The sequence below is a fragment of the Semicossyphus pulcher genome, unplaced genomic scaffold, assembly GCF_022749685.1.
Source record: "Semicossyphus pulcher isolate SPU_LCO1_2020_fin unplaced genomic scaffold, fSemPul1.0.p SCAF_3, whole genome shotgun sequence".
Lineage (NCBI taxonomy): Eukaryota > Metazoa > Chordata > Actinopteri > Labriformes > Labridae > Semicossyphus > Semicossyphus pulcher.
In genome coordinates, this window is record NW_027211704.1 from 26,175,520 (window position 1) to 26,189,373 (window position 13,854).

Sequence of the window (13,854 nt, forward strand, 5' to 3'; positions counted from 1 at the left end):
AATGTCTGGTCTGGCCTGGGCTCTGCTCCGCACGTCTCTGGATAAAGATAACGACTCGGCTCCAATTACAAAGCCTCCCAAAAACACTAACACAGCCAGTGAGTAAGCTGTTCTGGCATGCCATCCAATGTCTTACTGCTTATGCAGAAACAGAAAGAGAAAATTGGAGAGAAAGTAGGGAAACATACAAAACTATAGTCATTCTTTTTCTTGAACAGTTATAGTGACCTGGACCATTGTCATAAGAGAGCAAACTCTGCATAGCCTGTGTGAAAAGTAAATCATTGTTTATCGATGGTGGAACTCAGCAAGGCAGGTGTGGGACCTATATAAATAACAGTTGCTCTATATAATATCACTAAGGCAACAAACATGTCTTTTAGACCCACAACCATAAAGTAAGCTTCCTCTATTTTTATTATATTTTTCAACATTGCCCCCAATAAAAGTAAAAATAGGCACAAAGCATTTGGTCAAACAAATAAGTCACATCACCTATCTACAATTAAAGTTAGACTTGATCCTGGTGACCTACTCGCACTCACTTCAGTGCTATGTAATTTTTGCTGCAGTAAAACAACAGCACATAAATCTTTTTAATGTTCATTCAATTCTTTCCATTTTATAGTTCTATCCTAAAGTGATCGACAACAAAATCAAGGAAGATCTGGTCTTTCCCGTACAAGGCTTATTTTTATCTTCAGTGTGCCTCAAAGTTACACATACTACACTTTGATTAAGTGTACTTGATTTGTAATCTTACAGTTTTTCTAAACATTGTTCCTTACTTAAGTGAAACTGTTTCATCAATTTAATACTGTTGTATGCAGTTGGTGTCCTGTGAAAACAAAAGTGAATTCACACTGTAATAGCATAACAGCAAACAGAGCTTTCTACATCGGCAACCTAACGGTACTCCCTCTGATACTTGGAAAAAGTGATATTTAGAGTGAATGAGGTTATCACCCGAAGCAGAATGAAGTTACAGTAAGTCACGCCTGAGTCACCATGTTCCTCCTAGTCTATTATTTATGGGTTGGTTATTTACTTTTAATTTCAGTATTCAGGAACACGTTGTTTAGTCAGCACATGTAAACTCTGTATATGGAAAATATTTCCTGAGGTGTTATGCCAGCTAGTGTGTGTGTGTGTGTATGTGTGTATGTATATACAATATATATACAGTATATCCCATGTACACTCTGTATAAGAATTTCTTTTAAACACAAAGGCAAATTAAAATGCATTGCATGCATTAAAACTAATGTCACTTTGACTTTCTGGTTACTGCAGATTGGGTGTAACTACATGGAAGACTAGGTTGTAATGGTTTACTGTACAATGTCCAACACAAACATTAAATTCAACTCCAAACAATATCCCTATGTAGCTGAAGGCCCTTCTGTCTCTGGATCCCTTACATACTGTCTCAGTGAGCCAATCTTTTCTCTCACTCTTCTAACAAAACGTGAAAACGAAATCAGTGAATCTAGCCTGCTGACTGGACTGCACTTAGCTGTTAGTGTGTATTAATGCCATGGTTGACTGTGCATCTATCTATCCTTCCATGCCTCTGCAAAGGGCATCTGAATCACTTCAAATAAAAAACACTTGACATCAAGATATAGTGCCAGAGGATGACACAAAGATGTTACAAATTTTAGGGTGAATGTGTGTGTGTATCTTGGTGGATGACTAAGTGGGTTGGAGGGGTGAGAGGTTCACAGCTTGGAGGAAACATCAGGACTCAAATGCTAGAGGGTCCTGAAAATGGTAAGTGGCTCCCAGCGCTGTCACTGGAGTCAATTCGACAGTCATCGTCTCGGCTGAGAGAGTGCCCCCCCTTACCTCCCCGTCTCTCCTTGGCTGCATGGAATTGGGAAAGATGACTTCATTCTGACAGGATTATCCCAAACCTGGTTCTAATCTATACACTACACATAATACATTTTTACAAAATGACAAGGAAAACAGGCAGCATAAGAGACAGCCTGATCCCGGGGTTCTACACAAGCACCGACTTCAGTGTTGGGTTGATAATTCCTGACAGAGTGTATCACCTCAAAGGCACAGATGCATCAAAATGAGGTTTCATTACAGCATCACCTTGAGACTTTTTATAAACACAAAGAAATGAACTCCCTCTGAGGATCACGCATGGAAGTGATGAATTATGAGATTTGTTGGAGACACTTTGCAGACTGATAGGAGCACTTAACAATTTTTCCCTAAAATATTGATGTTGACAGCACATCCTAGAGGTAGAGAAGTGAATTTAGAATAAAAAAAAAAGAACACTTATAATTTCAAGTTCAGGTTTTTACATTTTTGCACTGTTACGAAGATTTTCATGAGATTCCACTGTCATGTTTGTAAGCTAAATTTGACATCAGAGCCGCCAGCTAGCTATGCTTAGCTCCTAGACTACAAACCATGCACCATCAAACCATGCACCATCCAACTACCCCCTCTATAGCTCACAAAACACATTCATTTTTTAAATCCATAAAAAAACCCAATGTGCTAAGAATAAAAACAAACAAACTTTTAGGTTAACTCCAGTAATTTGCTCTTGCTGATTGTCTGACTGCAGGCTTGTTGTTTTCCCCCTACTTCTTGACTTCTGCTGAATTAATTTTACTGCTGGGGGTAGCTAAGTAAGCTATTTACCATACCGGCATATCAAAGGTATCAATGTTCTCATCTAACTCTACAAAATGAATATGCATATTTGCCAAAATGTCAAATTATTCATTTGAATAGGGATACTTTAATAGACTGGTTAATATTGGTAAGTGGTCTTTAAGTGAATTGATTATTAGAAATTTGCAAATCCTTGATTTGGTTTAGCCTTTTACCTTTTTTTGACACTTTCTTTCTATTTTCTCCTCTAAAATTGTTGAAATGTGTTTTAACTGAATAAAAAAAAAACTGCTCTGGGAACACCTAAATGCTGCCTCAGATCACCCTGTAGCACTGGCTGAGCTCCAACTAACAGGCTCCAGCCCAGTGTCCTAATGACTTACAGATTGCAGCGCTGTGGTATACATGTGTCGGGACAATGCCATGGGCCTACTGAAAAAACAGTAGGAGATTGAGGGAAAAAGAGCCAGGGGCTTCTAAGCCTAAATCCTGTCAGACATAAGCTCGGACCCTGGATTGTGTCAGATCACGCTTCCCCCCAACAGACCACAAATGAAAGATGTGAAGAGCGAATGTGGGGAGGGAGGACACTGGAGGGGTGTTCTACAACTTAAAAGGCTTTCATCTTGTAAACTGAAAAGACATTATCTTTTGACCTGGAGATGCCCTTTGTTGGCTGCACACAATGGTGTGAAAATAGAGGAGGAAACAGAGAGAGAAGAGAGAGGGAGAGAAAGAAAAAGAACAAAAAACATAAATGTGGGTGTAAATGAGGGGATTGTAGTTTTAACTGGTAATAGTCTAGATAAGAATATTGTCTGCTGGCATGGTTTTCAAACATTATCAGTAGTTTCTCTGTGTCTGAAAAAATGACAAGTGATGCACCTTTGACATTATGAACATTTTTAATGTAACTTTCATAAGAGAATAGTGATTAGTGTATCTGATTTAAAAACAAAAGGCCATCAGACAATTCCAATAGATATAGAAAGCAAGAGATGTTCTTTTTAGCTTCATCTTTACTTCAGGATGAAAAATAAAAGCTCTCTATAGTAAATAAAATGTTAATTCTTTTCCATTTACACTCTTCTATAAACAGACAATCTCGGTTCAAATACACTGTTTGAAGAATCTTCATTATCCATCTGCCTCTACTCAAAACTTCAATTTTTGGATTCTCATCACAATCAGCGCTGATTACAATAGACAGAAACCAGACACAATGGATGTCATTCCAGGAGTGCCCAAACAGGGAACTTAATCCGGTTGCTGGCCAATCTTCTTACTGTACCATTGACATGATTAATGATGGCTAATCTCAGGTACATCCTTGGATGGGAAACAAGCATAATCTGAGTATTAAAATGATAGCAAAGGCACCATGTTGACACAACATCTTCAGCCCAGCTGAATGCCACATGATCCCCTGTAGGTGGTGAATACCTACAATGAGGTTTAGTTAACCAGCTAGGTTCGTGAGCAATGCCACAAACGAGCATCAATTTCCCCCTCCTCCCACCTTTGTGCTGGTGGACTATCAGCGAGGGTCCGACAGTGTTGTTCCTAATTACCTATCTCTCCACTCTTGATCCTGTGGCTGGCATAATTAGTTACCTGGGGCTGCAATCCAATTTGAAGTGATGACAAGAAAGTGATCCATGAAAAAGTAATAAGTTAAATCCAATTTCAGCCTGCCTCTAATTAAATGCACATGGAACTAATGAGTCAAACCCCACCATTTCACAGATAATGGTAATTAGCGGGGTGGGAGTTGCCGGCACTCAACGTTGTGCCACTGTAGGTGTGAAGCACAAAAGGTAATAGCAGCATGGATTCTTTTAATCACACGTGTCATTCTGTCAGTGTAATTTACCTGCTTTTTGACCAGTCAAGTATGTTTAGCTGCTTTCCAGCCTGCAGCAGCTGTTTGTATATCCAGTTTGATTAAAGCGCCTCTAGGCAGCTGAGTATACAGCAGAGGCATCTTTATCAAGAAGAAAAGTGGGCGATGCAGAGGTGAGGGGGTTTGCGCTCGCACGCGTGTATGTGTGTGTGTGGTTGTGGGGGGGGACCACTGTCGGAGATATAAAACCAAAGAGCCATTTAATGTGGATCAAGGATCCTGAGGTTTGTCTGACTCATATTTTTCCCTTTACTACTCTTTGCAGATTTTTTTTTCAGATGTACTGTATATAGCGTGCTTCATTATTTTTGACTTGAATAAGAATGAATTGGAAAGTGAGTCACATCTCCAAATGAGTAAAAGTCTTTCTGCACATCTCCTCATGCCTAATGGGAAGACCACAGAGATGAATGAAGCCTTGTCCGCAGATCAGGTGCTTTTATGGGGTGTCAGCTTACTACACAGCCTCATAATTGTTGGATCATGTCTTTTGATGACCTAGTCCAGTTCAACAGAGAATCATTATCTAGGCTGTGTGATGGAGATAGTGAATGTTCAATGTGAAGTAGGTTCCTCTAAGCATAAGAGACTCAGACCGGTTCCCTCTGGTGTTTCACAAAATCTGTTTGTTCGAGAAAGACATTGTGAGAGAAAAAGGAGAGAAGAGAGAAATCTGTCATCAGAAAACCATGACAAGAAGAGAGAGAGAGAGAGAGAGAGAGAGAGAAAGAGAGAGGGAAAGTAATAACGTATGTAATACATCTCCACACAGAACAGCACACTGTATGAACACTTTGCTTTGAACAGCATGTGTGTGTGGTTAGTCTGTGTTTAATTTGAAGAATATGTAATGAAGAGATAAACAAACACTTGTCTGGACCTGTGGCTTTTCCATAATGGCAGTTTCATCCCAGCAAAATGTAACGCACAACATTAGAGAGTAGACAATTTACAGTGTTAGTTAGATACTACAGCAAGCCTCCGCTCTCTTCACAAAAACTGGGCAGAAGAGGGGAGGGGATGGGAAGCAGGGGAAAGGGCCGACTCTCTTTTCAATAGCTGAGTGACAGCTTGGCCAAGCTCTCTGTATACATTAATAAATTAGAATTTTAATTTTGCCTTTGTCTGTAGGAGATGGTCTAGTACTTCACAATGTACCAACAACTGGCTGTACGCTGGAATCTGCTGTTGTGTTCCCCTCTGTTGACCTCTGCCGCACAATTCCCTGCTAGGCTGGGGAAACTGTTTAGTTTGATCCTTTCAACTTATTTGAATCCTGACAAATATGCACACAACTGAAAGGTCATCACAGTCATATTTCATCCTCTGGAGCTGTTACAAAGACATCTGCACAAGAAAGAGGCTTTTTCACAACCTGACATTAGACCTAGCTGCTACAATTGCTCATTAAAAAAAGGCACCCAATGGGATAGTAAGGGTATTAAATATTATATATAAATACACAAGGAGAACAGGGCCTCCACATTAATTACAAAATATGCCCTGAAGTCACTTACAATTTCACAGTGACACAAATAAGTGCTCCTCATGCAAACACATATATATATCTCTGAGGCAGCTGGTTTGAAATAAATGTAAATATTGCATCAGATACTCGGCACTCTTCACAGCAAAAACAGAACAAAATGAAACATTTAAAAAAACTCTTCACTGCCTCTTTACCTCTCCCCACCCTCACACCTTTCCAACCCATGTTTGTTTTTCTCTAGTTCAGCTCCAACCCCTCCATCTTTTAACCAACCCCACTCTTGGGCTGCTCTATAGCACCTCCTGATGTTGGTAGGGTCCACTTGGATGATGCGTCACTATCTGCTCTCATTGTACGAAATTGATGCCAAAACAGCCCCTGTGATAGGCGCTGCCATCTTGCGATGGTGACTTTATTTGGAGCCAGAGTTGCATAGTAGAGATTGGCCAGTGGAGGCGCCGGAGCCACTTCAGCTAACCAAAACACACACTTGAATTACAGAAAAAAGAAGGAAGGATCCTCCACCCTGTTGAATTTAACAGCGGAACAGCTTCTTTGTGATGGTCTGAAGCAAACGTTCACAGATTCACTGATTGTTTTATTTATTTATTTAATAATTAGTTTATTTGTATAGGGACAAGTATGAAGTAAGTAAACTAATGCCACACACTACCGCATTTATAGCCTTGGCTGGTTTGCAATGCCCATCCCTAGATGGGCCTTTAAAATACAAAAAATCAATGACAAATGCACAAGAGACAGCACAAAACAGACTCAACCATAAAACAGTTTTAGTTTCCTCTCGCCGATTCTCCTCTCTGCTAATCCAGAACAGATCGTCTGCAGGAGCTGTATTTGTCAACAGAGCTGTCAATCATCCTTTTGACAGCATCAAATAACTACTTAAAAATTACTACTACTTTTTTTCAGATAAATGAACACTTGGACATAAATCAGCATGAAAAGAACTAACTATAATTACAGAAACCATGTTTGAGAAAAATGTATCTTGATTTTATAGTTTGACTCACGTCCCATCTGTTAACATGTAGGAGGCAGACTTTATGACCTATACTGCAGCATGTCAGCAGGGGGCGCTCAAAATGTTTTGGCTTCACATTTAGGGAACTGTCATGTCATCCACGTTTTATACAGTCTATGGTAGGAGCCTTCCTCCTCTTTTATTTCTATTGCTTTTTGGGACAAAGCCAAACAGGGAAAGCATGGAGTTTCCACTGCATGACCAGATTTACTTCTTTGTGGGTGGATAGAAGCTCTCACCTCTTCCTTCTCTTTCCCCATTTCTAAACTAAATAAGCGCAGTTTCAGCAATATTTGGGAAAAGCACGGTTGATTTCCATGTGTGTGTGTTTGTGTGTGTGTGTGTGTGTGTGTGTGTATGTGTGTGTGTGCGTGCGTGTGTGCGTGCGTGCGTGCGTGCGTGCGTGTGTGTGTGTGTGTGTGTTTAAGTGACATCACACATAGTGCATGAGCATACATAACTGCAAATGTTGCACTGCCAATTTTAATTTCCTGTTTGTGAACTTAGACTGGTTCTGTGCTCTTCTCGCACACTATGTTCTGGGAATTGTTCCATTGCTTTACAATTTTTGTGTTTCATCAGCCACTAACCAAATAACCAAGACACCTGACAACCATGGGTTAATAAATCAATGACTGAGAAAGAGAACATATTTGGAGTACCTGCAAGCTGTGCTGCTTGTCGTTGGCTTCGGGGGATTTGCAGCCAGCGTTTTGTTGCGACTGCTGCTGCTGGAGGAGTATCTGGCGAGCCACTTGGAGAGCCTAACAGAGAGAAAAGTTGATAAAGATTTTAAAAAGTCTCATAGAATAGATAGTAGTAGATATGATAAAAAATCTCTTGAGATCACTTCAGTGCAAGCTATCAGGGCTGATGTATACATGGTGGACAATAGTCCTTGTACTTCTGATAGTTAACAAATAATTATTACAAAACATAATTTCACACTATATGGAGTCATTAATCTAAGGCAGGCATAGACAACCTCTCCACAAACACGCAGGGAACCATGACCAGATGTCAAAACAAACAAAGAGCCATAGACATCAAGAAGAAATATTAATCTGCTGATAAATTGCCGGTATAGCAAACACAAATTGTCACAAAGACACTAAGCTCTTTTGAATCTCCAAACTCCCCAAATAAAAGGCTTTATGGCTGTTTCCAATATCTTTTAAGGGACCTGGCCTTCTTACTGGAAAACAAATACAGTGCAGTCACATGTTTATTGCTCCAGCTACTCCCTTTTCCCTTACGATAAATAATCAAACATGCCATCCAGAGCAAACAAAGCTAGAGAGAGCTGGGGGAAAAAAACAGTGGTCTAGAAAACGGTCAGCGATACCAAGAAAAGCAAGCGTTGCGTTCCCACAGTGAGCTGGCCAGCCTCACACCTCCACCAGTAAACCATCTGGGTAAATAACAGGCCTCATTCTTTCCATGTTCCTCAGACGATTGCTCCCACAACTAAACAAACAGTAAGGGGGCACATCCAAGCTCATTTCACAGATGTAAGTTATTCACTGAATTATTTGAGAAGTTCAAAAATTTTAAAAGTAAATGGTTGAATGTTCAACAACAGAGAGTAAGAGTGAGAGAAAGAGAAGGGAGCACAAAAAAGGAAAAACAAAGACGTGGGAACAAATGAATGAAAACTGTAAAAGACTGTGTGAAAGAAGGATATCGACGAGGAAAGAGCAAACAGAATGCTCAGTGGACGGTTGAAGAGAGAGAGATATCTATGAGAAATGGTCTTAGTGCCAAGACTAAAAGAGGGAGATACAGCCAGGGTTTGGAGCAAAACAGCTGTATGATGGTCTGTGTGTCAGTGTTTATGCTGACCCTCCCAAACACACGGCTGTCGGATGACAGCATGAGACATAAATATCACCACAGGCTACAAAGAGGCCACACTTCTGGCATTAAACCATGCCAAACTTAAAACTACATACATTCTTCCTCTCTTTTTCTGTCTGTCTTTCACTGATCTCTCATATGAAGATAAATGACGCTTGAGCAACATTTCTCAATCTGCATGTCAAATGTCCTCTGCTTTGAAATTTTCGAGGGGAAACCCCCACAAGCAAGCATACTCATAAAGAAAGTTCATAAATTGAAACTGAGAACTATGTGAGCAAGATTCACTCCCACACACATCACGGCAATATTTACATTTTAGGCATTTTGGTTTTCTCCATGGCTCATGTCACTCAATCAAATATATAAACATTTTTTTATACAGTATATAGAGTCAAATCACAAAAAAAAGTTATCTCATGACAATTTACATATGTTGCAGGTCTAGACTATACTCTTTTTTTTATTTTTATTTTTTTTATTATTATTATTATTTAATTAGTGTACACACAGCAAATCAAAACAAAAATATGATGTGGGCTGAACAGCTTCTGAACGAGACTGGAACAGTACAAATGCAAAGTAATATTGAGAGATAATGGCTTCTAACAAATTGATTTCTCCTTAGTAAAAAAACCAAACAGAGAATTAACCAAAGTAATACTTTTTTTTTTTAAAAACACATTATCAAAGAAACCAAAGTCACAAGCTTTTAAAGGATATTCATAACATGAAAATAATATGGGTGAGGATGTAACTATAGTACTTACTTTAGTAACTATTGTTTTATTAAAGGACTAAGACAGTAAAATGCTACTAATTTATAATAAAAAATCCCTTGAAAAAACATTTTTTAAAGATCATGAACAACACCCATTTAATGGTACTTGACAACATTAAAGAATACATAATGTTTGCTGTTTTCTTTTCCACTGTAGATGATGACACATGCAGTGAAATGTGTGCGCTGTGTCTGTGTATAGGTTTACAACCGAGGGTGTTGGAACAAAGAAAGTTGAGTCAACAGGATGTAATAAGAAATTCAGACCAGTGTAATGGATTAAGAGACTCATTTCTGGGAACTCTTCCTGCACTGTCATCTTCATACAAAGCAAGTGATCAGTTACCACACGAACAAAAACATATTTTGAAAGAAACAGCAATGTGCACAGTTAAAACAGTGGGTTGTTAACAAATACATTGATGTTCCAATTTTTATGCTATTATGACTTAATTGTGACATAAACATTGGGCAATACCATGTGTTACTCAAAGTAAGGTTGTTTGAACAGTATGAATTATAGAAAACATGGGCAACACTTCAGTTTGACACACAGCCATCTTGTAAAAAGTTAGATGACAAGGTATAATCATAACTGAATCAAGTTTATGCCAAACATATCAAACATGTTGTGCTTAAAACAGAGCAGCCACATGACAATTTAAACCATAATGGTTTGTTGCAAAATTGCGTGAACGTGGAAAGTTAGCATTAAAACATGTCAAAATCTTCATTAATTAAGGAAAGGGCAACAATAAAGTGGCCATGCAGCGAACATGATCAGAGACAAATTAACAGAAATGACATGACTGCCTCACTGCACATGTGGTGTCTTTATATCTTTACAATTTGACTGCCAGGGATACATGATGAATCAACGTTGCTGGTGTAGAAATAATGAGATAAAAAGGCGAGCCAGCTGAGAACCTGTGTTGTGAGGTCTGCTCTACATTAAGGAATGTTGCTGTCATGTTTGTATTTTGAAAAGGCCACAGGAGCTGGCATGCCATTGAGAGGCCTAATGCTGCACTAAAATAGGCTATTGTGAACTGTCACTGCAATGTTTACACAACCACTCATCTACCCCCCCCCCACCCCACCCCACGGGAACTTATTTTCTTTTCATCTTCCATCAAAAGGTCCTGGAAATTTGATAGACATGCAAGTATTACAGCTGTTTCAGGATAATGTCATAAAACAGAAATGGTTGACAGCCACTAGCACTAGTACACATAGCAATATGTGTACTTGAACTTAATTTAAAAATAAATATTTTGAAAAATAATTAAAAAAAACAGGATTTATCATTTGCTTTGTGTTGATGCATAAATTGGATTTAGGTTACATCCGTGTGTATAAGCAAACGATACTACAACCCCCCGATTAAAATTTCAAACTGAGTTTGTTTAGGAGGCACGTTTGTTACTGGAATAAGAACTCAAGTGCAGAGATAGACGACTACTCCCACACACCCCACATGCTTTTACTGTTTGTGGTTCTACATGCACACAAACACACACATGGAGGGAAGGAGTGAACCCTCCAGGTGCTTTTGATTAGAAAACAGCCTCGAGCACATGACAAAGGCTTTATCAGCAACAAAGCCAGTGCAATTTGGTATCCTTGTCATTTTCAGTCGTCTTTCATATTCTGCATTTCAAATGTGTTCAAAGTTCACACCCTCTTTCCCATGTTAACACAACTTCCTCAATAAACAACAGCCGTTTTATCTGCATCTACTTTAACACCTTATTAGTGAATAGAGGCAGGAGCGTCTCTTATGTCCCTGGGCTATCACTCTGTGATAAGGAAACTGCTAAGTACTGGATGTCTTTATGTGCAGTCTGCACATGTGGATTATTTACAGGCTTTGGGGTTTCCTGCTGCTAAAGCCAGCTCTGGGTGTCTTACAAATCCCAGCTCAGAGCATTGCCACACAGTCATGTCTGCTCTCCCCCACTGCACCTTTTTCCAACAGAGACAAAAAACTACATATTTCAGATGTGACTGTCATTTTCCTCATTTTATGTAACTTTACTGAGCCACAGTAATAAACAAAACCAGTACCTTTATACACAGGCCAAGTCTAACTGTATATAAAGGACAGATATCTCATAAACATAAACACATATAACTCATATCAAATTTTTCAAATTACATACAAAAAAAAAGGAAATGTGATAAAAAAAATTTTTAAAAAGTCTGGAGAGAGAATAGAGATTATGATTTAAAGTCTGGAGAGAGAATAGAGATTATAACATAAGTGTTAAAGGGGATATGAATGAATCAGGTGAAGCAGACAGAGAGAAACGAGGCAGCATTGTGTGTTCAGGCCAAATTACAGAAAGATCTCTGTAGTGGTACAAACATTCAGCTCACCTGGCCAAAGTTAGGGAAGGCCAAAAGATCCAGGTCAAAGACAAAGCCTTCTGCTCCTCAGTGGTAGCCAACCCAAGCAGTGAGCTGATGTTCTTCACTCAATAGTCACTCTACATATGTTGCTAAAGTGTAATGCTTATTCTGCATCAATCCCTAGGATGCCAAAGAAAGCAAAGTTAGCTGATCAATTCTTAAGTTGTATGGGCGTAACCAGTGTTGCCTGCTTTCAAATTGGAAAAGCTAGGGTTGTAACTACTTTTATGTTCATATATGACAGATATGGTGTTAAAGGGATTTTGACTGTGTAAGCATATAGGTATGGATTTCCCTTGGAAAACTTCTCATCTGAATTTAATAATTTTTATATTATATATATATATTTTTTTTTTTTGGCAGTGGATGATTTTTAAACATGTAAGTAGATAAACAGTGAGGATCATGTCTATTTATATGTATTGCATTTTTTCCCGTCTCAAAAACTCTCTCATCTGGAATGCAAAGAAAGAAACGTCTTATTTCCCAGCAAGTATTTAATTAATGCCATTTTGAAATAAGCCAAATTACATGGAAAACAGGCCCTGATATTCAAACCTTGTGCATTATAGGTCCCTGGCAACACTCTTCAGTCTGTGTTTAGATTTTCACACTAATTTGTGTAGAATACATAAATAAATCAACATTGTATAACCACTTCTAACCATTAGATTCCTTTCCTTTACTGCACTTTTCAGCTAACCTATTAATATTTATGACAACACTAAACATTTCAAATTACCATGTTCAAGCAGCATGCACTTATATACAACAAAATCTGTGGTCACTAAATATCCAATTTTGTTTGTTCAACACACCTCCTCCTGTAACCCCCCTGTATCACTGGGAATGCACTGCCCTAATAAATGTTAATAATGACTGCAAGAAAGAATTGGACAAAAACAAAGTTTTTCAAACAAAACTGTAAGACTGTAAGTGGAGATAGAAGAGAGGGGAATGTGAAGCCGGACTGATGATGGAGGATTTAGAGTGAAAGGAGGGGTGTTTTTGTGTGTGTGTGTGTGTGTGTGTGTGTGTGTGTGTCTGATGTTGAGAATAAGAGTATGAAGAAGAGAGTGGTAAACTGAGTATGGCAAGAGAGAGGAAAAGAGAATGTTGTACAAGGGATGTGGAGGAGGTGCAGAGGGGAGGGTAAACAGTGCCCTAACCAGGCGGTTCGGGCTCTTTGAGCCTGGTACAGAGGGGTCAACACCACCCACACCCCCACCCCCACCCCCACCACTCAATCCGGCGAGGTCAGCTCAGCTATGCAAGCCTGACAGCTTCCGTTTGCTGTGTGCTCTGTGTTTGTTTGGATTCCCCGGCCTTGCTTAGCCAGCAGCTTAACAACAGATGGCTAAAGGAGGCCTCTTTCAAAGTGGTCTGCAGCAGAAAATCACACCAAGGAAAGTACACAAGCTGCAGACAAAATACACAGACGCATCACAAGCACACACATGCAAATCACATGGATTCTCAGAGACGCACATGCTGCAAATAGTATGACAGCACATTAGGGTTTGCAGGCTGCAAACAGTTGCCCATAACAATGCATGTAAAACACAGTTTTAAGAGTACATACAAGTGTTGGCTTTGTCTGATCATCAATCAACTTTCTGGGATGATTAAATAACTGAGAAGCTCTGAGTGAAAGCATCCCCCACCATTATTAAAGAATACTGTGTTTATTTTAGCTTTAGTGCGATGTAAACTCAAACACTCTCACA

General features: G+C 39.2%; 1 protein-coding gene across 3 annotated transcripts in view; it reads right to left on the reverse strand.

Annotated features, from left to right (window-relative positions):
• Positions 1–13,854, reverse strand: part of foxp1b (forkhead box P1b) — a 136,618-nt gene that overhangs the window by 42,545 nt on the left and 80,219 nt on the right. For all 3 annotated transcript variants that reach the window (XR_011309324.1, XM_069677732.1, XM_069677728.1), the window contains one exon: positions 7,740–7,841. Coding sequence is in view for 2 of the 3 variants with exons in the window: in XM_069677732.1 (XP_069533833.1) it covers positions 7,740–7,841 (102 nt within the window). In the remaining variant the exon portion in view is untranslated. The remainder of the gene's footprint in view (positions 1–7,739; positions 7,842–13,854) is intronic.